Source organism: Cnephaeus nilssonii, assembly GCF_951640355.1.
Source record: "Cnephaeus nilssonii genome assembly, chromosome: 19".
Classification (NCBI taxonomy): Eukaryota; Metazoa; Chordata; class Mammalia; order Chiroptera; family Vespertilionidae; genus Cnephaeus; species Cnephaeus nilssonii.
The window spans coordinates 167458-193674 of record NC_137090.1 but is presented as its reverse complement, the minus strand read 5'-3'; the positions used below and the strand labels follow the sequence as shown (position 1 = coordinate 193674).

Here is a 26217-nt window from a genome sequence, read left to right as displayed (position 1 = left end):
TGCCGGGGGATGGGGGTGGGGGTGGGGGAGGGCGCAGGGGATGGGAGGTACCAAGGGAGGGGGGCGCCCACCTTGTGCCGCGCCCCTGCTGTAAGGCTGCGGTAGAGCCGGCGGCCCTGCTTGCCTGCATTCCAGATGGTGAAGGTTGCCCAGTGTGGCAAAGCCCGCTCTTCCAGGAAGCGGACACGGTGGGTCCAGATGGTGGCCCTGTGGAGGGAGGCTGTGACCCTTCCAGCCCCACCCAGCCTGCCAGGTCCCTTGGTACATAGGCCCTGGTCTTCGTCCCCTGGGGGAGTGGCTTGGTGGGCGTTACAGGGGGTCACAGAGTGCTGACTCCCTAATCCTGGCCACTTAGCACCTCATTTCAGAAAGAAACGCATGAGCTACACACACTCCAAGCCCATTATACAGCACGCAGGCCTGGCCACACAACACGCAGCTTTGTCAACATCCAAGAAAATGAAAGAAGCCCGGCTGGCGTGGTTCAGTGGTTGTCGATCTATGGACCAGGAGGTCAGGGTTTGATTCCCGGTCAGGGCACATGCCCAGGTTGTGGGCTCGATCCCCAGTGAGAGGCATGCAGGAGGCGGCCGATCAATGATTCTTTCACCACTGACGTTTCTATCGCTCCCTTCCTCTCTGAAATCAATAAAAATATACTTTTTTTAAAAATGAAAAGTTTCTAAGGACAGAACAGTGGACCTCATACAAGTGAATTCTAGAAAATATACGGTGTTCTGAGCAAGAAGTCACTTTTAACACTTTTCCTCCTTCAAGTCAGGAATGCGGGTGGGACAGCTCAGTGTCATGAGGCACTGAGTGGGGCCCTCGGTTCCGCGTGTCTGGGTTGGGCAGAAACAGGAGGTGCCCTGGGGTCCCTGCTAGTGTGGGGGCACCCTGGCTCTTGTCTCCCCCGCCACGGGCGAGCAGGTGAGAAGGGGCTGCAGGCACGGGGCCTTGCCACTTCTGGGACTTGAACTGCTTCTTTCTAACCAGCCCTTTTCTTCCCTTTGAGGTACATACTGAATGATGCCCACCAGAATGCCCACAGTTTCGTGGACATTTACAAGGATATGAAATGGCCCAGACCAGGTCTCTGAGGAGATCAGTGCTGCCAACCAGACACGGCTCAGAGCCTTGGGGATCGGGGTGGTGTAAGCCCACATGGGAAGGCATCAGCCCTGGGGCTGGCGGGAAGGCTGCCCTGAGGGAGGGACAGAGCCAGACGGCTCAGAGGAATACGGGCATTAAACGACCTCCCCGTGTCTCTGGAATCGTCTTAGGGTCTCTGTCTGAAAGTACCACACGGGGTGAGCTGACAAGATGGAGACACTGCCATGGACACACGTGTGTGGGCTCGTCCCGCCCTGGGCCCGTTCCTCTTCCAGAGCCGTTTTCACACTCGTGCCCTTCCCACCCCTGCCTGCTGGGGACCAGTGTCCTCACCTGAGGGTGGGGCAGTGCAGGGGCCAGTGCACAGTTTCCCCAAACCCGCAGATGAGCACTTCCAGAACTTTTTGGGAGGAAGGGCAGTGTCACGGCCAGCCGGCACTGGGCACAGCAGGCCCGGAGTCGGAACGGGAGGCAGAGATGCCGAGGGGACAAGAGCTCAACTACAGTTAAGCAAAATGCAACTTTCAGAAAAAAATGAGCAGACTGCTACCGTTTATGTAACATTTCAAAGAGGTTAAGGGTATTGTATAGAGAGAAATTACACACAGTGAACGTGTGAGGAAGTCGAGGGAGTGTTGTGGTGGCCGCTGGGCAGGAGACAGAGCCTGGGGGAGCGAGAGGGGGCAGGGAGGGCCAGGTTTTATTAGAGGCTTCCCATCCTACTTTCTGGTGTCTGAAGTATTTCCGTGAAAACCGTTAAATGATGTAAGTGCTGACCATTCTGAACTTAATATAAAAAGGACCAGAACTGGCGCCCACTCAAAAGAGGGCTTTTGGGGAGAGAGTCTGAAGGAATCCAGTTCTTGACAAACCTCAGGGCATAATTAAGCCCATTACTCTGGGAGGTTTCCCACTCAGCGCAAAGACTTTAATCCACACAGAAACTAACATGAGATCACTTCTTTCGTGTTGTGGGTGGCAAAGCCTCGTGCTGCAAAATGGGGGTGGGGGGAAGGTCCCAAAATAAAAGACAAGCAGGGCATGCAAACAGGACGAGGACGTGTGTGTGTGTGTGTGTGTGTGTGTGTGTGTGTGTGGCACAGCACTGCTGCCTGGTCCCTCCCCAAGCAGCAGCCACACCGTGGCCCGGAGAGCGCTGTGGTCACTGCCAGATGTTTTTAAATTTTAAACAAGTATAACTTTACACAGTAAAGTGCATGGATCTTAAGTGGTATTCTTTCTTTCTGAAATCTGTTAGAATATATCAGTAAACCCATTTAGCTTGGTTTTTCCTTATGGAAAGTTTCAAAATTACCGATCTAATTTTTAATTATTGTTTATACTTTAGCTTTTGGGTCTATAGTGATGTCTCCTCCTTCATTCCAAATATATTGGTAACCTATATTTTATTTTAAAAATCAACCTTGCTAGAGATATGTCAACTTTATTGACTTTATTTGGAACAGTTCTTGGTTTTGCTGATTTTTTTTTGTATTGACTGTCCTTTTTTTTTTTTTTAAGTGATGTTTTTCTTTCTTTTTAAAATTGATTTTTAGGGAGAGGAAGGGAGAAACACCCATGTGAGAGAGAAACAGCGTGCCCCGACTAGGAATCGAACCACCAACCTTTGGTGGAGGGACAATTCGCCAACCGAGCCACATGGGCCAGGGCTGTGCATTTAAATTTCACCTTCCTTCACTGTTCATTTCTCTTTTTCTGTTGACTTTGAGTCTATTTTGCTATTACTTTAGTAAGTTTTAAAGGTGGAGACTCAAATAATTGCTTAGTATCTTTTCTTATAAGCCATAAAATTTTACGAAAAACTCTGCTTTAGCTAAATTCCACATTTTCATTTTCCATCAAATTGAAAATTTTGTGATATTTTTCCCTTGATTGCTCAATTTCCAAGTATTTTGGCTTTTCAAAATGGCTTAATAATTTCTAATTTAATTCTGTGTGGACATGAAACAGATCCTGCATGATTTCAATGTGAAATTTATTCAGATTTGTTTATTTATCCAAAGTGTTGCCTGTCTTGCCCTTTAGAAGAATGCACACTCAGCAGTTGGGTATCGTGCTCCCTCTGTAACTGGCAGGTTGGGTCAAGCTGGCTGATAGAGCTGCTCGTCTTCGGCATCCATACAGACGCCCCATTTCTATCCGTGACTGAGACAGTGTCAGGAACTCCAGCTCTCTCTGTGGGTTTGTCTGCTTCTCCCTTGATATCGGTGAGGTTCTGCTTTGTGCAACCTGAAGGTGTGACTAGGGAGATACACACGCAGGGCTGTGTCCTAAGAGGGTGCAAATCACACTTGCACTGAGTTAGGTTCATGACAACAAACCCAATGGTGCGTCCCTGAAGCTACGGTGTCAAATGCAGATGTCACCAGGCCGAGGATTAGGGCCTGTCCAGCTGTTCATTCTCGCGTTGAGCAGCGCCTCCAGTCAATGCGGACGTCGCTGCTGGGACCCACACACAACACGCAAAGTTGGCATCGCACCCGCGTGACCGTGACGTGGCGCCCGTGACCTCAGTGTAAGTGGACATCACACCTCCCAGGACAGAGGGCCCCAGCAGAAGCCACGTAACTGCCTGACGGGTCCCACACCCTCCAGGGAAAGGACAGTCGACTCGACTTCCAGAAACGCGAGTGCGGGTCCCTGCCTCACGCTCTTGGTGTGCGGAGGGTCCCTGACGACTGACCTGTCTGGAGTTCCCAAAAGTGAGCAGGAGCGTGATGGTGAGGAACCGAGGGACACACCTTGTAATGTGAGGAAAATATGACACGCACACATATATGTGACACAGACGGAACACAGAGTTCAACCTAAAGAAAGACACACTCCTCCTTTTTCCAACCCACCTGGGCCTGCACCCCTCCTGCCCGTCCCAGCGGCCGGCCTCCCTTGCACATTGGCGCAGAGGCTCAGGCGGCCTTGGAGCTGGGGGACGTGGACTGTGCCTGAAGGGGGAGAAGGGGGAGAGGGAGGAGGCTGGCCTCCCTGTGATGCCCAATAGGGGTGTGGCTCAACCACTGCCCACCGAAGCCTTCCCTCGGTTAGGGTGAAGGAAGAGGGTGCCCTAGCCCCCCTGCAGCCACGGCAGTGTGCAGGGCCCACTTCGTACGCGTGAATTCCGTCTCAGTTCACCTCACACTGGACTCTGGGCCTCAGCTGGCCCCCAGAGTTCACAGCACCCCACCCTGCCCCGCCCTGGCTGGGGACCCGCGTACTCGAGCACGGAATGCGTGGCGGCGCTGGGGTGGTAGCGGTAGAGGAGCAGGCTCTGGTCCACCCGTCTGACGCCACCGCCCTTCCTGAGGTGGTTGTAGAAGAGCAGCAGGTCCTCGGGCACGCCCTGCGGGAGAGGAGGCTGCTCACCACCACGCACAGCACTGTCCAGTGCTCTCCCCCCGGCATCTGGTCTTCAGGCCACGAGGCGGGGAGGCTGCCAGGGCTGCCGGCCACTCGGCCCATCTGGATCCCTGAGGTCACGGCCTGCTGACGACACGCCCAGCTGCCCCAGCCCGCGGCATCGCTGGGCAAGAGTGACCACACGAAGCTCTTTAAAACAAGGAGGAGCTAGAGGGGAGGAGTGTGGCAGCCTGGCCAGGGGGGCCGACACCCCACCTCCCCCGTCACACGCCTCCCAGCTGACGCTGCAATCCTTGTCGCTGGCCCATTGAGACACGCCCTCCCATGGGCAGGCACTGGGCTCTGACAGGTTCTTCAGGGTTTCCACGATTCTCCTATCTTGTGAGACAGGGCCACCTCCCCGAGTCTGGACATGGTAAGGAAGGGCACCCCTCCATCCGCTTGCCAGGCTCAAACCAGAGCCAGGGCGTCCGGGCCTGCGGCCACCGGCAGGCCAGTCTAGGCTGCCAGCCTCCGTGCTGACCAGGGGTGCCGGGTCGGCTCCCTCCGTTTCTAAGTCCCAAAGGGGAAACAGGGCGTCCACCGGGACCAGAGCTCAGCATCCTCTCTGGCTGGTGCCTGCAGGGTGCGTGGCAGAGCATGAGCTCCTCCCACTCGTGTGAATCTGGGAGAAACGGCAACATGGACAGTGCCCGATGCCCTAGAACTGTGATTGGTTTACCTCCAGGACAGAGACAGGGGCCCGGTGATCCGCGTGCCACCAGGCATGGCGGGGCCACGGGCAGGAGGAGCACAGCGGGCTGATCCTGGGGCCGGGGCCAGGGCCAGGGCCGGGGCTGGGCATGGCAGGGGGCTCGGCTGCATCCCAGGCAGCACTGCTGGGCAGCTCCTGGGGCCCTGGCTTTTAGACCAGAGAACAGTCCTGACCCTGCGGAGCATGGCTGTGGCTGTGAGAGACTACCCAGCGACCGGGAGGCGGGTCGAGGGTCAGGGGTGAGGCTCCTGTGGGCCACAGGAAGGGGGGATTGCTGGGGGAAGGCAGAGGATGCTGGGCGGGACCAGGGAGGGGGCAGTCCACGTGGCCCCCATCAGTCAGTGAACTGTCGGCCCAGAGCCAGGACTGTGGCCAAGGTCCCAGGGCGGGTGGTGGAGTCTGGCCTGAGTCACTGTCTCCAGACCCCCAGGAACCCTGTTCCCAGAACCCCTGCAGCCCCTACACCCATCCCCTCCCCCCGCCCAGTGTGGCTGCCTCCCCCCACTGTCACCCCCCACCCACACCCCAGCTTCCCACAATAGGATGAGGTAAGCGGGGCCTGGGCCAGGGCAGGTGTGACACCCTCAGCCTCACACAGAAATCCCTTGCTTGTGGCAAAACAAACACGGTGCCGGCCCAGCTGCCCCCTGGAGCTCAGCAGAGCAGCAGAGTGCTGGGGACCGTCTTCGAGGCGCTTCCCTGGCCCCTGATCCCCGGACTAAGTCGTGGCGCCTACAAGCGGCAGGGTGGGGTGGGGGTGGGGAGTCCCAGTCTGGGGAATGACAGCACCAACCCCAACCCCAGAGGAGGACTCCACAGGGGGACCCACACTTACCTGCCCGCCCTCGTCGAACGGGCCCACGTGAGAAAACCACGCTCGCGAGCAGAACCAGGTGGGCATGACCACAGTTGGGCCATTGGAGGTGAAGACCTAGAACAGTTAACACCGGCAGCTGGTCGCAGCGCCTGCACCTCACCCCCCAGGGTGTCTTTCCGGGGTGACAGACTGCTCTGCACGTCCTTTGCAGGTGCAGGCTCATGGGGCTTTGCTACGAGACCGAATGTCCAGCCCCCGGCGCAGGGTGGAGGGCAGGAGCCGGGACATGAGTGGCGGGACCCAGCCCACCCCAGGTTCTGCTCCTGGCAGATGCTCAGTGTTTGTTAAGGAGCCTCCCCCTGCATTTGATCAATGGTATCGCTTGTCTGAATATCACAGGAAACAGATGAAATAACATAAAAGGACAGAGATGATGACTAGGAGTTTAGATGAAATGGACAAATTCCTAGAAAGATAAACCATCAAAGAGACTCAAGAGGAAACAGAAAACCTATGTAAATCGGTACAAATAAGAGCCCGAACAGATGTGCCTATGTTGGGGTCCTGCCTAGGCTGCCTGCCGAGTCCTCCTCACTGTCTCACCAGGGCACACGTTTTCCAGAGAAAAGGAAGAGGACTCGGGGGCTGAGCCCAGGTCCCTGCACATGCCCAGTGGCCCTTATACAGGAGGTTTGCTCGGCTCTGTGCTTTCATCTCCAACTCCATCTCCGCAGCTTCCCCCTGTGGGAGGGCAGGGACGCGGGCGGGGAGGGAGGAGTTTTTCTGAAGGTGCAACACAGCGGGATGAAAGCGCCTGCAGGCCTCCCACATCTACAGCCTCCACAGGCAGCCTGCAGATCACACTTAATCGCCCAGAGCACAGCACCTATAATTTCTCAGGGCTGCTTCTTCCCAGACATTTCTTACAGCATCACAGTCTCTCGGTCTCAATGACCCCCACCCCCAGTACTACCTGCACAAGACAGAACAGTTTCCAAAGCATTTCGTAATGTTTTCCTCAATCAAAAAAAGAGCAGAGAACAAAGAGAGGGAATTTCTGTCCCAGGGCATTTCTCGACCTCCTGCCTCTCTCCAAGCTTCCAGTGGGGATGCCAGAGCCCAGGGGCTGTCTCTCTGCTCCCCACTCGCCCCTTTCCCATGGACGGGCACCCACGTCCAGGTCCAGCACACACCCAGCACCCCCTGACACAAGCTTGACTCCACACCCGACGTTCTCTTAAGAGTGATGGGAATGAAAGAGTAAAAATGGAACAAAGAAAGCAAAGAAAGCACGTTTGGAGGTGATTTCGTTAAGTCCCGTCAGAGGACAAACTGGCCTGTCCTGCTGGTTTCTTTCAAGCTTTTCTGTGTTCTTGTGTTTCAGGTGGTTCGCTGCTTGTCCAGCCTCCTGCCTCCCAGCAGGCGTTACTTCCAGCTCCCTCCTCGCATGCTCAGGTGCAGCCGAGCACCCGGAGGAGCCAGCTCTGCCGCAGCCGGGCCTGAGCAACAGACCCGGACCGAGAACCTCCCCACTTACTTCAGGAGTCCTGCAACCATAGCCCCCGACCGGACGGCTGACTCTCTGCTGTTGTTTTCCTCACCCAAAGGCATTTTTCCCATTGATTTTTAGAGAGAGTGGACGCCAATAGCCCAGCTGTGCACCAATAAAACTTTATGTACAAAACAGGCAGCAGAACAACCTGCCAACCACGGGTCTACCTGGTAAGGGGTGGGCCTTTGGCTTCAATTTAAATGAAAACTGTTTGATTACTGAGCCTGGAACAGGCCAGCGCCCGCCTCTTGTCTCCCCCACTGCTGGAGTCTGTGGGTAAATGACGTGCAGAAACAGCCCCCAGAATCTCAGGATTCTTGGAACCCAAATAAAATAGGACCAAGAGGCATAAATGCTTTTGCGTTGATTGTTTTCATTCTTTCATGTTTAGGTAAATAATGGGTAACTGAACCTGTTGCTGATGATGACTCAGGCGGACTCGAGCTCCACGCAGGCCCAGCAGAGGGCACTCTCGGCCGCGAGGAGGAACAGGAGAATGGCCTGTTGGAAGTTCAGTGTCAAAACCAGGCCCCAGGCCAAACAAGGGGGCACAAGGCCCAGCCAGCAGCTCCCTTTTCCTGGGTCACTTCCCCCGTGGTGGACAGAGCCGGGCAGTGGGCTTCACTTCAGGCTGCACACCCCCCACTTGTCACCAAAGCCACGCCCTTCCCTCCCATGAGACTGTTGGGTCTTTCTAATCCTTTTCATCGATTTTCGCCTCCTCTTCACTCTCAAGCTGTCACTCCCTGTGTGTGTCACCAACTGAAAAATCAGATACTCCAGATTCTTAGAATTTGGTCAACAAGGGCTCCCATGCGAGGCCTTGCGGGCCCAGGCGCTGTTCTGGGAACCCGGGAGTTTGGGGCTCTCCCCTGGTTTTACGCCAACACAGGGTGCACTTCGCAAAAGTGAATTGTGTGTAGTTCTCAAACCTTAAAAGTCTATCCCAAGATGTTTCAGATGCAGAACAAACGGGAACAAGCTCCCTATGCCACCGGCAAACCTGGCGTGGCCCCGAGGAAGGCGCAGAAGGACGCGTGGACGTGGCAGACGCCGTGAACTGCTTTCAGGAAGAGAAAGCACGGACTACAGGCTGCACACACGCTGGGTGTTTATTCACAAAGGAGAAGCCCGAAGTCAGAGGTACGAGCAGTTAGAGAAATTCATAGGCCTCATTAACTGTCTCTGCAGGAAGTGATATGGTTCTTCCAGAGAAAGAGCTAAGTTTACATGACTCATTTCCAGCTTTCGGTGGCTTATTATCCTTATTTCTAAATTCTCATTTGTTGGAAGACTATCTTTAGATAGATAACAAGTTTTCCAGAATTCTGACATTTAACACCCACATAGCAACAAGAATAAACTTTGATGTGAAATCCAAAACCTATGGCTTCTGGATTTAATGAAGGCACGGCCATTAAGAGTAAGTTTCCTTTCTCAGTAGCGTTTGGGGAAGCTGGTAAGCACTCTATTGCACCAGGTGAAACGTCGCTAGTTCATAGGGACCTGCTCCACACACACCGCCTATGACGCTCCCATTAACAGAGAGAGCAAAGACAACGGCACAGCTGCACCATGTCAGAGCACATCAGATTTTAAATCTCATAAATGCCGATTGGTTAGAAACAGGTAAAAACCATTGAGCTTCAAGGACACACTTTTTAGGAAAAGACAAATGGAGATCAAAGAAGAGTGAAATGTCCTGGTTTTACACGAAACAGCGGGTTCCAGCCATCGTGCTATGGACACTGCCAGAACTGTGGGACCGACTGCGGGATGTCACCCATGCACGCTGCAAGGTGCCATAGAGCAGTCGGCCCGAGGCTCTGGGTGTTGTGCTTAAACCCGTGCATTTTACGGAAGTAAAACAGGGCCACAGAGGTCACCCAGCTGATGGAAGGCCTGGGGCCTCGAGGGCGGCAACCCGGCCCACGGCACCCGCTCCATTCTGATTGGAAACGCCCAACGGGACAGAGACACCAGTGCCCTCTCAGCAGGCCCCCTGCTGACGGACCTGCAGTGTGGCCTCAGCCCTCGACCTCAGGGCCAGGACGTTGGAGAGACCTTCCAGGGCCAGCCCGCCTGTCTCCCCACCATCACCTCTGCTGACCCCCAAGGTGAGCTGGCCTCTCGCCTCCACCCTGTTGGCACCATGCCCACTCAAGAGCATCCTCTCAAACTCTCCTTCTCTCCTGGGTCCTCCTCGGCAGCTGATCACCATGGCCAGCACGTTCGTCAGGCAGTCTGGGACCGGGTGACCAGTCCTGATGAGGTGAAACACCGTGCCCAGAGCCCTAGGATAGCCCCAGGCGGAGTCTGAGCCCAGCCTGGTCCACGTGGGCTGGGAGCCTTCGTGGCGGAGCTGCCCTGCCACCTGCAGGGACGTGCCGCCAGGTCGAGGAGCACGAGGAGGGTGTCTATGCTGTGGCCTGGAGCCCACGTGGCAGCCCTAACCCCCAAGGGGACTATACCTAGGAGGTGACTGTAAGGTAGGGCCCTAACCCAAGGTGTTCTCACAAGAAGAGGAAAGATGCTGGGAGAAGCGCAGAGGGGATGGTGTAGACGTGAACACGGAAGGGCCCACTTGGTGGCGTCCGCCTGATGAAATCCTGGTTTTCTGTAACTAACGGTTGAGAAATTACTTCATTAAGAAATACTGTCTTCAATTTATCTTGAGACACTTCAGACTTGAAGCTCCCCCAACCTGCTAAAGAAAGCACCATGACAAGCACTATCCGTCCTTGTTTCTATGATGCTGGATAGGGAAGGCTTCCTGTTAGCCCTCAGCCCAGACCTTGTATTTCTGGCTGAGAAGGTGCCTGCTGCGTTTACATTACACCCTCTGTGCTTAGTTACAGTTTTTGCCTGAGTCTCGTTCTACCAGAAAATCAAACAGGTCAGAAGTCCGACTCGGCAGCTTCATCCCTGGGTGACCTGCCAGCCCGCCCGCTCCGGCAGCACCGAGTGCCCGACGACCACGGACCTGGCAGCTCTTGCCAGGTCTCCTGTGCTCCTTTGTTCAGAAAAACAGAACAGGAACCCGTGCGTGCATGTCCTGAGGGTGCGAGCACGATGGGCCCGTCCTGGAGTCGTGCGCTCGCAGCCCCTCCCGGCAGAGAAAGGGCCAGGGCTCTGGTGCTGTCACCAGGGCACGCTCTGCATCACCGTGACTCGGGGAGGAGCTCTAATCTAAGGAGCAAATTACCATACAAGTCATCCCTTTCACCAAGTTGCAAAATTCAGTCTAGAAAAAAAGCATGTTTTACATGGCAGAGTCACGGGAATCACTGTGTGAGCTACATGCTAGCATCGGCCCCACCACACGGGCAGGGGTACCTTTTCAGGCTTCTGGAGCCACGTCCTGGGGGTGGGGTGGCTGTCCCCCTCCCACCAGCCGACCCCGGCGGCCCCACACCCCTCACAGGTGGTTTCCAGTTTGATTTCAACCCAGGCCTCTTTGCAGCTCAGAGCCAGCTCTGACCCCCTGCAGGGCAGCCCCACCCAGATGCTGAACCTCAGCTTCCAGCCCCAGCCCCTGCAGTGTGTACATCTGACACCACCCTCCACCTGCCTAAAGCTTGGCCCTGCCCAGCCACACCCCTGCGCTCCATCCAGTCCCCCTCTGGGCTGCTCTGCCCCACTCCCAGGCTCCTGCCCTCTGGCTCCTCTGAAATGCTCCCCCTTCCCCAGTGAGCGCTGGCACACCCTGGGGGTGGGCAAACAGGGGCTAAATGATGAACCGAGCCCCGGCTCCCAGCATAAGCGGCGTGCTCTCCAGGGTGTGTGGCCAGCTCCCAGCCTGGGCAACAAGTACCTGAGTGAGTAGCTGCTCAGGCGCCAGCTGGTTGATCCAGCGCGTGTACCGCTCCGTGGAGTCAGGGGGCTCTCTCCTCACTTGGCAGCCTATGATCTGTGAAGCGGAAGAGAGTCTCTGTGAATTCCTGGGTGCACACACCTGTGTCTACCTCTCACCTGGCACCAGCTGGCACCTCTGGGCTGGCTTAGGGAGAGCTGGGAACAAGGGAGGAGGGACGCGGGTTCTGGGGACAGACCCTGCTGCTCCGCCCACAGCCCTGTGCACGCGAGGCGGCCTGTGTCCTCTCAGGTGACGGCACACAGGGGCCGCACACCAAGGATGTCACCCTCTGCGAGACTTCGATGCGCCAGGGCAGAGGCCGTGTGCTCACTACAAGGCATGCGCTGGCTCATCTGCAGCCGGTGGTGGCGCTGTCCTTGCTTCTGCTCCACATGGCGAAGCAGAGGTGCCCAGCATCCCCTCGAGGCAGGGGAAATCCGGTTGGCAGGTTGTCCTGCTGCCTGGTTTGTACATAAAGTTTTATTGGTGCACCTGAGCATGTGAGGGGGGTAGCAGGATGTTCACAAGCTTGTTGCTCGTACTGAGCTCCCTGGGAACTCGCTGACCTCAGAAACGTCCCACCAAGGGTCCATCTGTCCCAAAAGCCGTCACCACGGGCTGGAAATGCTCCAGGATGCTGCCTTCCTTGGCAAGGTACCCCTGCACCCCAGCTCCGGCCCCACAGCTGATCTCTGCTCGGGAAGGTCCAGTACGTGCTGGACAAGTGCCACAGTGGGGCTGCCTAGTGATGCCCACAAGTCCTGCAGACTGTGCAGCAGCACCATCTGTGGAAGCCGCCACAGGGCCTTGCCTTCACAATGAAGTGGTTTTCTTGTAACCTGCTTTCAGAAAACAGTGGCCAAGGGCAAGCATACACTTAGCATTCATTTCATTCTTTCCCAACTAAATATATGATATAGTTGACAAAACCACCAATCAGCAACTGCAAATTAAGATTTTGTAGGTCATGATTAAAAAAAAAAAAATCCAACCCCACAGTAACGAGCTCTCTAAAGCTGCTTTGTTCTGATGCAGCCAGACGGTGAGGACAACCCTGTCTCCACTGAAAACCTGCAAGGCAGACGCTGGCCCCACAGAGAGGCACCAGCCGCCGGCCGGGAGCATTCACAGGAGGAGGCAGAGTTCCTCCTGAGTGTGAACTTGAGTAGAGATGGTGAGCACGAAAAGCTTAGCCTTGAACTTTGTAAAAAAGCAGACCAAGGTAGTTTAAGAGCATGAGAAACAGACGCAGTCTGCCTTTTTCTAAATTCCTTGTGTATCCTCAGACATCGTGGTCCATCAGTCTTGCCTGCAGGACTGCGCAAAATAATCTCATTAAGGAGCTGATCATGTTTGATTGTTTTCAGTATGAAAATGAAAAAGGTGGACAGCAATGTATCTGAAAGCAGCTCGCTCTCGAGAGCACCCACACTGGTGCCAGGGGCTGGAGCAGCTTCCACGTGGGCCACGTTGCAATGCTAGGAACTGCTGTGTGGCAGTCACTCGGAAGGAAGACACGGCATTCCCCATGAGGACGGCTCACCCAACTGCTCAAACACAGCATCCTCCTCGCGGGGCGGGGCCGTGCCTGTGACCGTCGCAGGGTCACACGGTTAGCATGGACGGGCAGAAGCAGTGAGCTTGGCTGTCAGTGCAATTTAAACTCTGGAAAAGCTGGGCTGCTCCACTGGAGCCGTGCCACCTGTAATTCCGTCACACCTGTCAGACCAGAGAGAAACGTCTGCAAACCTGCCTCTGCACTGCCCTGTAGCCAACCTGTGAGCAGAAGTCCATCCAGAACTTCTTCCCACTCCTCTTCCTCTTCCCAGCAAAGGAGCGAGACCACAGCGTCTTGCTTGTGCATCTAATCTCTCCTTTCACGTCACTGGGAAATCTCGCCAAATTGCTGGAGGTCAGTCTACTGACCCCACGGAGGAATCCAATGATGCCTGATGACCAGGGCCTGAAGGTTGCAGGTCCAACCCACTGTCCAGAGCTGGACGACGTTCCCACGTGGCTCCTAGGAGAAGCAGTGACTGTCCCAACGCTGTGTCCAAGATGTTTTCTGACTTCTTTCCCAACCAGGAAGTGGTGAGACATTCAATCTTCAGTGACTGTGGACATCCACAAAGCCTCCGTGGAGGCTGAGCCCACCTCTGCCCCGTGCACGCACCCCGCCCTGCGCACTGAGCTCTCAGACTCCTCGGCTTGCGACCTTCTCAGGATCTGGTAGGGGTCACAGAGCCCCACCAGGCGCCTGCAGCTCCTGCGAAGGGTCCCCCTGCCCCCTCGGCTTCCACACCCTGGAGACATCCTCCCAGCTCGGTCATCTACCCTCGCGCACTGGCTCCACTGCAGCCTCCGCGCTGTCCCAGTTGGGCTTGTGTGCACTCAGGAGGCTGCTGCCGACAGTTCTTCACACCCTGTCTGGGTGCTGCTGGGAAGGGTGTGGCAGACGTGACTGGAGTCCAGGTGGCGGACTCTGGGTGGGCGAGGAAGGTCGTCTCAGGTGGCATGCTGCCGACTCCATCAGGTAGGTGTCCCACGCAAGAGGCAGCTGTGGCCACATGAGATTCCAGGCACCGACAACCCCTGCAGCAACGGCACCACGCTGGGCACCGGATGGGCTGGATGCTGCCATGGGGACGCCTGACCCCCAAGCTGGGGCACACAACTAACATCCAAGCATTGACTAGATACAAGCGTTTTATTTGAGACACCAAACAAATGGAGACAGGATCCCTGCGCCCTGTAAACCCCCGTCCAACAGGTGGGCCCAGGCAGTGTAGGTGCACACGCGCAGGCACAGCGTGGGGCAGGGGCACCACAGGGGATACAGAGTGACTGCATGGGGCTGCGTCCTGCAGGAGGAGTCCAGGCCTCCAGGCGGAAGGGGCTAAGCTGTGAAGAAACACGCTTGCGTCCCCACAGAGCCCGAGGCAGAGCAGCACGTGGGGCCAGGGCAGTGGGCACCCTCGCGCTCTGGACCTGTTCTTTCCAGGCTGGGGCGGGGGTGGGGGTGGGGGGGGGGAGGATGGAGAGGGGCGGGAGGGCGGGCGTGCATGTCAGCACCGGGGTCGGATGCCTTCCACAGTGGGAGGACCAGCACACTCAGCGAGGAGCACGAGAGGGAGTGTCTGAGGACTAGACGGGGCCTCGGCCACCTCCCCCCACACAGGGCTCCTATAGGGAGACGAGCCCACACGCCGCTGAGAAGGGGCCCCCGCGAGTGCCAGGAAGATGGTCCTAGAGAGGCCTGGCTCTGGGGCCAACAGGGAAGCTGCTTTGAAGAGAACACGACTGAGTTACCGGTGGGAGAGGGACTGCCAAGCATTGTGGTGACACAGGAAGCTCTCAGCCTGTGCGTTCATGCCCAAGGGGCACAGCTTCAAAGATGCTGATTCCAAAAAACAGAACAAAAATCCAGAGACCCTCTGTACCCACCAGAAGGCAGCAAGTGCCACCCAAAGAGGAGGCATGTCCTCCTTCACAGGAAACACCAGCAGGGTCTGCAGACGCCTCACAGACGCCCTGGGAGGGCAGTCCCACTGTAACCCGGCCTTCCACCAGGAGGACTCTGAGCTGAAAGGCTGTGATGCTCAGTGAGCACAGCTGACCCGACTCTAGGGGTTTTGCTCAAGGCCGTGATCCTGCATGTGTCTCAGGAGAGCCACCCAGGCAAGAGCCTGCACCTGTGTACGGTGGGGCCTCACTCCTACAGGCAACATGACCCCTTCACATACACCTCTGAATGTGCCAGATAAAATATACGCAGGCCACATGAATTATTTTTCAAATTGTGCCCTTGTTTTAACAATTACTGTCACTATCTTCCCATTTCCCCCCAAGACAACACCAGGGGCATTATAAACACTGCCTGTGAGAATGTGCACGTTAGGTGTTTGTGTGTGAACTTCTTGTGATTTTAGCCAAATGAAGTGTTATCAGGAATAAGCAGGTCTCTCCTTAACAAGAAAAATAAACAAATAAAAGAAAAAAGCTGTGATGACAATCTCATCAGAGGCAGTGAAAACACAGAACCAGAGGTCAGCACTCACGCTTGTTGGGTGCCCGACGGCGGCTTCGAGCTGCAGCCTCACCCTCTGCGGCATCATCACATCGTCCTGCGGGAGGAACCCACGTTAACTCACGGGAAGCCACAGACACGAAAGGAAGAGGCAGGCAGCCCACAGCAAAGTGGGCAACAGACTAGACAGGCAGTTCAGACCCTGCCCAGTGGACCGGCACTGACCCAGCCACAGCCTGCAACTCTCGCACGCTGCACAGGCAACGGGCGAGCTGGCCGCACAGGCGACCTGGCTGCATGGGTGACCTGGCCGTGGTGGGCAGCCGGGGAGGGATGACTGCAGAGGGACACTGTGCTGAGGGACAGGCTCACGGTGGGGTAGGGGAGTGAGCAGTTAAAACACAGTGTCAAGCTCTTCCACCCTGGCCTAGTACCCTCTTCTGTCTCAGGGCATCCCGTGCTCCTCCAGCTTTCAGAAGGGAACTTAGTTTTATAAAGAGTGTGTATGAGAAAACGTACAGCAAACATACTCAATAGGGAGAAGTTCCAGCTCTCCATCTTGAGACGGGGAAGGAGACAAGAATGGCCATGCTCACGACTTTAACAAATTACTGAGACTTAAGTCAAGAAAAAGAAATACAAGACACAGGGTTAGAAAGAGGAAGATTGTGTACATAAGCAATTCAAGAAATCTACAGAGAAATATTAGAATTAAAAGTGAATTTAGCAAGGTTTCTGGAGACAAGATTAAGTTCAATTAATTTTTTTATAGCTACAAAGTTTTTAAAATGATGACACTTATAACAGTATCAAAAAATCAAATAACTCTCATATATTGCTGGTGAGAATGTAAGAAGGTGCAGCCACTTTGGAAAACATTCTGGCTGTTCCTCAAAGTGCTACAGAGTTACTGTGCCACCAGCAATTCCATCCGCCCACACACCTCAGAGCGGAAAGCATCTGCCCACACAAACTCCCCTACAGGTGGTCCCGCCCCTTGTCCATCACAGCCAGGAAGTGGAAACTACTGAACGTTCACCCCTGGTAAATGGATAAACAGCCTGTCCAGACCCTGGCGACGTTCTCAGCAGCAGGACTGAAGTATGACACAGCAAAAGCCGCCAACCACAAGAGCACATGTGAGCCGTCCCACGTACATGGAGCTCTAAACAGGTCCTCAACTGGTGATCCACAGACCACGCTGTAGTTGTAGGAGGACCGAGGGGGCGGGAGCCAGCGGGAAGGCTCTATGTACCGAGGCGGGGACCTGGGCCACCTGGAGCCGAGGCCACCTCCTCTTCCCACACCTCTGCCAGGTGAGCGTGGCCTGCACTCACCCATGAGCACCCAAGGGGACCCGTGAAGCAGAGTGAGGTGGCAGCCCAGAGCTGCTGGAGGAGAAAACGGGAAGGGGGTCTCCACGCTGCCCGAGCTGACAGCAGAGTCTCGCCCTAAAAGCAGCAGCAATATCATCATGAGGGAGCCACAGCTCCCAGTGAATACATAAACTGGAAGGTCGGACTGTGACATGACAGGCAAAATTACAAAGAAAGAGACAACGGTGGGAAAGGAGCAGATGCAGGACCTAACACTCACACACGAGAACCCCAAGAGCAAAAAAACAAGATAAACAGGGAAGAAATGAAGAACTAATATAGAAAAACTTATCTCATTTGAGAAAACCTTGAGTCTGCACTTCAAAAGAGCTCACCCAATTCCAGGAATACAGAAAAAAATCTTATAAATCTTCAGTAACAAACGTAACTTAAAAACCAGCAAATCCCAATGGATACAGAAGAAGTATCTGACAAAAAACCCAACACATGTTCACGGTGAAAGCTCTGAGCAGGTCAGGAACACAGCGAGGCGGAGCCTGCAGCCAGCGCAGCGCTGAGGGAGAGTGGACGCTTTCCGCTGAGACAGCGGGAGGCAAGGATGTGTGCGCCTGTTAGCGCCGCGCCCGCAGGCGAGAGAGGTCAGGAAGGAAGAAGCCAGCTGTGCCCAGGGCAGGTGGCAGTGGGGCACCTGGAGAACCCTCACTGGTGGGGAGCGCTGCAGGACCACAGGATGGGAGACCAGCACACAGAGAGCCACATCTCCATGTAAGCACAGTCACATGTGGGCACAAATGAAACAGTGTCCACTTACAACGGCTCCGAAGAAGCTGAGACAGACATGTCGGCGCACACGGAACGAAGCACGCACGTGGCCCGATGTCCTTCTGCGCAGGAGGCACAGGTGCTGGGAGGCGGACACAATGCTAGCCCCGCGGAGTTCTTTGCCCTGTCTTTGCAACCTTTCTCTAAGTTTGAAAAGGAAAAGTGGGGAGAAGATGCAAACACGTTACGAGAAAAGGAAACGGGCAAGGCTGTCAACATAGACAGTGCTCGGTGCCGTCTGAAACCAGGACACAGTGAGGCCGCTCACTCCATTCACCCGCCAGCACTGCAGAACCTGCAGTCCCAGTGCTGGAGAGGCCCTGCCCCCAGGCCACCACCATGGCCCCTGCAGTAGAGTCCCCACGGCCTGGGATCCACATCTGGGTGTGACCCCAAGAGGACATCTCCCACATGGACAATGAAGGTGATACAGGCACATTCACAGCGCATTTTTCACAAGAGCAAAGGCGTAGAAATAGCCTGACCGCCATCGACAGGAGAAGGGGTGAGTACATGATGGCGTGTGCTCAGTGGGATGTTGTACAGCAGGCAGAGGGAATGAATTGCCCACAACAGACAAACAGAACAGAAGGGAAGCCTGGACATAAACCCACACTGCCACGGCCAATGGACTTTCAACACAGGCATCGGGCGGTTCACGCGAGAAAAGTCTCCTCAGCCAGCGGTGCTGCCACCGAGCACCACAACAAACAGCCGCTTCCGACCCCACACCACCCACAGAAATCAGGGGGACGTGGATAATGAATTAAATAACACCTAAAGGCTATAAGCTACTGGCAGAAAACATAAGAGAATAACTTCTCCTTTGGGGCAAGCAGAGATTTCTTAGGAAATAAATTAACTCTAAAAGAAAAAAATTATTAAATTTGACTTCATCAAAATGTAAAACTGCTCATCAAAAGGCACCACTAACTAAACTATGAAAAGTCAAGCCACATCCTGGGAGCAAATACTCACAGTACATGCACCTGACAAAGAACCAGGATCCCAAACACAGAACAAACTTTCCTAACTAACAGGAAGGGAAGCCAATTTAAAAAATTAGGCAAAATATCTGAATAGGCATTTCACAAAAGAATGGCCAATAAACCATGAAAAGGTGCCCAACACCACAATCTACCAGGGGAATGTAATTAAAACTGCAATGAGACACACGTCACGGCACGTCTGCTCAAGTGGCTGAACCGACAGCAGCGGCGCAGGTGAGGAGATGGGCTGGTTGGACAGCAGGAGAGTAGAAATAAGTTGTGGTCTTTCATACAAAGGATAATACCAACCAAGAATGAACCACCAACACACAAATATCACGGGTGACCACTATGCTGAGTAAAGAGCTAAAAACAACAGCACATACTACACGGTTCCATCCTATGAACTCGAGAACAGGCAGCTCCCGAAATGTGGAGTGATGGGATGGTCTCGATCTTGACTGGGGGTGTCTTACTTATGTAGTGAATACAGTTGTCAAAACTCATCAAATTGCCATTTTGTACAATTTTCCCATTAAAATCTTGTGTATCATCGTATATAAATTTCACCTCAGTTTTTAAAAACTGAATAACTATGACATGCAACAAAATAGATGAATCTTAACAAAAGAAGTTTTAAATTTCCAAAATATTATATACAGCCCGATTCTCTTTTTATAAAGTTAAAAACAACTAAATATTTTTAAAATTAAGTTCTTCAGATTTGTAGAGAGACCAAGAGGCTCAGCAGGGGAGACACGGCATGTGGCTGCGGGGGGAGGGGGGGGTCACAGGAGAGGGAGGCAGGCGCTGATATGGTCGGGGGACTGAGTGGGCTCTCATTCTGGGCGGCAGGTCCATGGGTCCTCATAATGTTATCAAGATAAACATGCAACACAATCATGCAACAGAAACAGACATAAAACGGAGCTGGCACCAGGACAGATGAGACTGTTCTGAACCAAGAACATGACTGACTCAAGTCTGTGCTCCTGAGACCTCAAGTTAAAAAGAAGGAAATCACCACAGAAACTAGAAAATTGGAACAATACTAGGATGCCATGTTCAGAAGCTATAGGACCCTTACAGTGATCCTGAGAAAACCAAACTTATTTCATTCTTCATTGACTTACTTCAAATGAACCCTGAGAGCAACTCAATCTCCCACTGTCCAACCGACGCCCACCCCGCAGCATCCCCGTCTCCGCAGACGGTCCTGTGACAGCTCCCCGCTATCTCCGATGCCCGCCCCCTTCCCCTGGGACTGAGCAGGCCAGTGTCCAACCTGCTCTTTCTCTCTCTCTGGCCCTAAATGCTAAAGGCCATCTTTCAAGGACCTGGCTCCCCACCCTGACAGCGGGCAGTGGCTGTGGACCTTCCTCTGCCCTCCTCGGTCTGTGGGTGGTGGCGACTCTGCTGACACCCATTTGCCTGCTTTACTTAGGTGACTCCTGGATTTGAAAGTCCCACCACTCTAATCTAGGCCCCATATTTTCCAACACTTCTCTACCTGGACGTCACCTCAGTTAGGACTTTTTTTCCTTCCCTTCATTGAAAAAAAGAAAGTTACAGTAGAGACCCTGTTGGGGAGAGGGTGACTTGAGCATTCCCTCGAAGATGGGATGGTCCGATCCAGCACCAATCACCAGCTCAAATGAAGTTTATATTGTCGTTAGAGAGAAATACATGGTCACTATAAAGTATGTCAGAAAGAGCAAGCTTAACGAGAAAAAAAAAATAACCAAATGACCCAAAGACTATAAAAGCACAATTGTCAATGTGGTAGGTGAAGCTGTCTTTGTTGGAAACTGTTTATGAAAATGTAGGATGGCCCATCAGTACGAAAATAAGCCCAGAGCAGAATCTGAAAGGAGATGACGGAACGAGAGGGGTGGCTGAGGGTCCCCACAAGAGAACAGGGAAAGCGGAAGAGTTTCAGCCTAAGAAAGAAGAGGGAGATGAGAGACCAGAGCAGCAGGGCAGGAAGCTGCAGCCCCTGCTGGGGTCTTGTTTTCAGGGTGGGGCTGTTTCATGGGTAAGTTTACGTTTTGCGCGCGCACACACACACACACACACACACACAATCTTCCCCAACTTCCACATGTACCACAGCCTTGTCTATAGGTTCCTGGTAATCAGAGGAAAAGCTGAGTCAATATGAGACAAAAAGAAGCTTCCTATGTGGATTAATTCAGCACAAGTGGGAACTCTGAGCCAGTGCTGAGCTTGAGAAGGAAAACAGCACCCGACCCCCCTCCCAGGGAATGCACAGAGGAAGACTGGAGCTCTGTACCCCAGGCTCGAGGAAGGAGCGCAAGTGGGCTTCAAAGTAACTACAGAGAACACCCCTCACTGAGTGTACACCCCTCACTGAGGGTACACTACAGATGCCATCACGTGTTCTTTTTTCACCAGTCATAATCACTTGTCATGTTATTAAACATTTTTCATAAAAGATAAGTAGTTCCCTCACACGGACCTTCACTGTTACTCCACTGGCCTGCACTGTTGTTTCTCATTTCCCACCCTAATAGCAAACACTGAAGCTCTTTGTACGTAAATCTCTCTTGGAATTTCAGAGGCGCCTACAGGAGAAACGTAGGGGTCCAGGGCATAAAAATTTTGCAGTTCTAGAGACACAATGCAAAATGAAGCCATCGACAGTACCAGTTCACCCCTTCCAAGTCCCAAGTACCTACAACGTTAAAAAACTTTTCGCTGGTTTTTCAGCATCTCACTAATTTGTTTCATTGCAAATGATTTAAACCTTTTTTAAAGTCTGTCATTTGCACATCCACTTTTGTGAAGTCCCTACGCCAGTCCTTTCCTATTTGTCGTCACCAGTATTTCTTTGTATTTGCTCATCAACTAACATGAACTATTTATTCTTAAGGCTATTAATCTTTTTAGTATTATATTTGTCCACATCTTTCCAGTTTATCTTCATTTTTCTTTATATGGTGCTCTGCTATGCAATTTTGCTTTTTTACGTAATCCTATTTATAAAAACTTAACTCATTAAGTGCTATGATAATTAAACAGCAAAAACCTATCTACCTTAAAAGTTCTGATTATAATACATTAGAAGTGATTGCCAAGAACCACACTAAAATGTTAGATTATTTAATTATTCAACCAACATATATATATATATCTTTTAGCAATAAAACAAAGAGTTACTCACCGAATCCAAAAAGCACAGGTAAGACCCTGAGCTCTGTGCTATTGCTTGGTTTTTAGAATATCCGACTGTTTAAAAAGAAAACGAAAGCTCTTTTGTGATTCAATCCTGATGGTACTCTTGTTCATAAAACCAAGTGTAACATGTGCTACAGGAACACTGGGAGCACTCTGCGCTACCAGGAGGGGATCAGGCTAGCCTTCGGAGGAGGGCAAGGGAGAAAACCAGGCTCCATGTTTAGCGTCTGATTCAATAAGCACGATGCTAACCCACGAATGGCCACCAGCACCGAGGCCGTGTGGGAGCTCCAGGCTGCCCAGGGCAGGTAAGCTCCGCCAGTGTCTGTAGGAACTGCTGTTGGGCTGAGGAGAAAGGGCCAGCCGGAACGGCTTCTGAGTAGGGACTGCTGTGCAGAAATTAACGCTGAGCAAGCTCCGTCTGGGTGCTGAGGGCAGGGCAGATTGGAGGAGGTATTGAGTCCCAAAAGAAGGGGCTGAGGAGACTTCAAGGGGCACAACGACCACTCTCCCTAGAGAAGAGGTTGCTGACACCTGAGTCGTGTTCACTAGACAGATACAGATTTGGTGCCGCCAAGAAAAGTGACACAAAACAAAACAGATGTGTGCAAAGTTAACACACTACATCCCTCTGGTACTCAAAACCCAGACAACCTGGAGAAAGTTGTAGGTGCCCAGGGGACACTAGCAAAGTGTTTCTGGCCACACCCAGGGTACTTCCAGGTTTACTGCTATCGGGAGAGCACCTCTCCAAGGTGGAGAGAGAGGGCAGGCCCCTCCTGTTAGCTGCTCTGGAGCACCAAAGTCAACCAGCTGCAACACAGAAGTAGGGACAATTAACAGCCATGCACCCTCACTCTGGTCATCAAAGGCTGACCCAGGGCAGTGCTGTTTTCACACAGGGTAGCAGCTTAATTTCTAGCTTTAATCCCAGAGCTTAGCCAACCCAAGCCAGTCAGCAGAAGGGTCCCAGATTTCAACAAACTACAGGATAACAAGGCAGAGAAGAAAGCGCAGAGGCAGGCAGAGTGAGGGGCTCCTGACGCCTGGGGATGGATTAGCAGCCATCACCGAAACAGCTGTGGCTAAATCTCCGTCATCACTGCAAAGGGAGGCAAGCTCAGAGAAAGACCTCATGGGAATCAACACCAAAGAGCAGCACGTGGAAACTGAAAAATAGGAAGAGACTTTCCACAATCACATTTAAATTACGAGTTCTGTTTAAAAAGTTGCTTACTGGAATTGGGTTTAGAAGGGGAAAACAAACCCAAGCATTTGGGTGATGAAGGAAAACGCTGCTCACTAAGGACCTGGAAGTTTCCCACAATGAATCTTCTGTTTGGCAAAGACAAGGAATTTGCTTTAATATTATTGCCTTGAAGAAAGTCAAATGTTTGTGCCAGGGCCTGATGTTTGGGGAGGCCCGACCCTTTGTGAGGGGAGCCAGTTGTCATGGTCACAGCAGAAAAAACTCAGGCCACAGTATGGCATCAACATTCCTTACTCCTGGAGAGAAGAGGGTGGGATTATGTTTTATTTTTATTTTAGCAAGTGATCACATTATTAAGAAATGTTTTGCTCTACTGTGATAGAAAATGATAATAAATGAATCTTAATCCAGTTAAAATAACCCAGGAATCCTGAAAATAGATACTTTGGGTCTATGTTATCCAATATTTCCTATTTAAGAAAATATTGTTACAGGAAAAGATGTCCTTTCAGACATAATCAAATTAACTCTATTTTGTTACGTGTAATACGGGATCTGCCTTACCTAATTTCAAAAAGACAGCAGCATGACTCCATTTTTTTCACAATATTACAACAAATTCTTTTGTTATTAGTAGAATACATTCAAATGTGATATAGCTCTAGTTATATCTAATCAATAAAAAGTATTTTATGAAAGACAAAACGTTTTTATTTAGTGATTTTTTTTAAGAGAGAGAGAGGGATGCATTGTTTTGTTGCTCCACTTGTTTATGCACTCATTGGTTGATTCTTGTATGTGCCCTGACCGGGGGTCGAACCTGCAACCTTGGTATATCGGGAGACACTCTAACCAACTTAGTAAGTAGTCAACTCAAGTGTTACTCAGGATGCTTTTCAACAGGATTTGAAAAACACAGAACTACCTACGTATATGTTGATTAAAAACCCATTCATTACAGCTAAATAATAAGCTAAGCATATGGTAACTGACCTCCTTTGGGAGAAGGGGAATCGTGCCCTCCAATTACCACGAGGATACCAGAACCTTCTAGCTTCACTTTCCATTTTTCAATGATAGCCATAGACTTGTCCTGAAAGCAAGAAGGCATTGGCAGGTCAGGAAACTCCCATGAGAGCAGTCCAACGTGACTTACATGGGGGGAATCATCAATGGGAAGTTCATAAGTACCTTACTGGCATCGTTAAAAACCGAGAGCTCCATGGAGCCTTCGAAGTCCTGCTGCAAAACAGACCTCAAGCACTCGTCCAACCAGGGCTCAGCATTGTGGACGGGGAGGATCACAGACTGGAATCCAGAGAAATACGTTATCAAATGGTGTGAACACTGAACACACTTCATTTCCCGCAGGACCAGGTGTTACAAAATAACCCAAACCAGGCTTCCAGGGAAAGAATGTGCGGACAAACACGGTGTCTATGCCTTCTCTCCAAGGTCTTCAATCTCTGGCTCCAGGGGATGTATTTCATGTTACATGTCCCTCAATTGGTCTTTGGGATGCTTTTGAAAAGGAAACAAAAATCGGAAAGGCTTCAAAAATGTTCCCGATTCAAGGGCAAATTCATGTTTCCAATCACTTGGCCAGAAACACCATCATTGTGGTTGAAACGAGCATCTGTGCATCTTTCAACCCAGTCATGAAAATAACCGAGTGGGACTTTTCTGTGTGGGATGCTCGTGTTTGGTAAACCATGATGTTGGAGAAGCAACAAAGAAACCCTTTTAAGAACCCCCTCCACACGCTTCATCCGGGCGCTTGCTGGGACGGGGAGGGACTCCCGCCCTCTCTCTCTGCTCTTCTCAGTTCGGCTGATGGTCGTGTCCTTTCCTCCGAGAGCACAGATAAAACAAGAATTGCTAAAGTGTACGGAACCGACTTCCGGGTAACTGTGCACTTTCACACATTAAGCCACGGAGACCTCCCCGGTACGCACGTGCCGAGGCGCAGACACCTGCACACACGCGCACGTGGACGAGTGTGTTACAGAAAAAACCTCCGTGCGGAAACGGTTCCGCGAGGCTCCGAGAGAGACAACCATGGACACACAATTCTGTGTTCTCCGGAGGCTCTGACCCAGCGCGTGTCAACCACAAAGTAGTTCCGTGCACTTACGCATTTACTTCACTTTGGGGAATTATTTTCTTCGGGAAAAAGAAAAAAGAACTGTCTATTCAAGGTCTACCAGACAGAGCATGACGGGAGTACCTGTCACAGGGGCCTGGACTCGGTCCGTGCGCGCTCCGCCGGAGCCGGGGGATTTAGGCGGAGACACCCCCCCCCGCCACCCAGGCAAGCCCAGAAGAGGTGGGGACCAACCCGGACACGGAGGCGGAAGGCAGGGAGACGAAAGGGGACGGGAGCAGGGGGCGGCGCGGCCACCTACCACTTGAGCCCGCATGGCCTCCTCCTCCGGACGCCCCGCCCTCCGAGCCCTCGAACGCCCCGCCCACGTCGGCCTAAAGCGCGTGCGCGGGAGGCGGGTCCGAGGTAGAGCCGCCTCCTAGTGGCGCAGAGAGACGCCAATCAGGCGGGGCGGGGCGGGCGTAGTGGAGAGGCGTGGCCTGGAGCGGCCGGAGAACCGGGTATTGCGGCCTTGGGCCGTGGGGACTCTGGGGTCCAGCGGTCCGCTCTCATCCTCTCCTTGACCCCCGGGAGCCCGCCCTCACCTGAGGGGGTTTACCAACGCCTGAGCCCTCGGGGGGTTCAGGGGTCACCAAAGCACGTGGGTGGTGAGGAAGGCGCACGCTATACGGATGGTTACGACCTAAAATCCAAACCTTTGCGGGGCGGGGGTGGCCTTTGGGGAAGGTTGTACGGTGAAGGAGGCCGGTGACGTGTCCTCTGCACGGTCTTACCTGAGTGGGGACACCTACAGGCGGGGCGTAGGGAGGTGGAAGCCGAGGAAGGCGCCCTGCGGTGAAAGCACCTTCCCTCCCACGCCCGCCCTGCGCCCCCCTCTTCCCCTCCCCCCAGGTCCCCCCCTTCTCCGCCCGCCCCCCCCCCCGGGTCCTGGAGGCCTCGTTGCCTGGGGAGTTGGCCCCGCAGTGGACAGCGCTCTGGGCGTGAGCCAGGTGGTCCGGTGCCAGCACGCGCGGGAGGGAGACAAACGGGACCCGCTGTGACAGGCCAGTGTGCCAGCGCACAC

General features: G+C 53.1%; 1 protein-coding gene across 3 annotated transcripts in view; it reads right to left on the bottom strand.

The window, feature by feature from the left end:
- B3GNTL1 (UDP-GlcNAc:betaGal beta-1,3-N-acetylglucosaminyltransferase like 1) overlaps positions 1-25493 on the bottom strand; it is a 29166-nt gene extending 3673 nt beyond the window's left edge. The window contains exons 1-9 of one of the 3 annotated variants that reach the window (XM_079798163.1): positions 25456-25493; positions 24242-24358; positions 24044-24143; positions 21827-21891; positions 15526-15591; positions 11426-11521; positions 6078-6173; positions 4347-4471; positions 83-3875 (exon numbers count right to left, since the gene is read on the bottom strand). In XM_079798163.1, coding sequence (XP_079654289.1) covers positions 3512-3875; positions 4347-4471; positions 6078-6173; positions 11426-11521; positions 15526-15591; positions 21827-21891; positions 24044-24143; positions 24242-24358; positions 25456-25470 — 1044 coding nt within the window. In that variant the 5' untranslated portion in view covers positions 25471-25493 and the 3' untranslated portion in view covers positions 83-3511. Of the gene's footprint in view, positions 1-71; positions 3876-4346; positions 4472-6077; positions 6174-11425; positions 11522-15525; positions 15592-21826; positions 21892-24043; positions 24144-24241; positions 25098-25455 lie in introns of those variants that run through there. The other 2 variants (XM_079798162.1, XM_079798161.1) reach the window with 2 other exon arrangements.
- Positions 25494-26217: the final 724 nt, after the last annotated feature.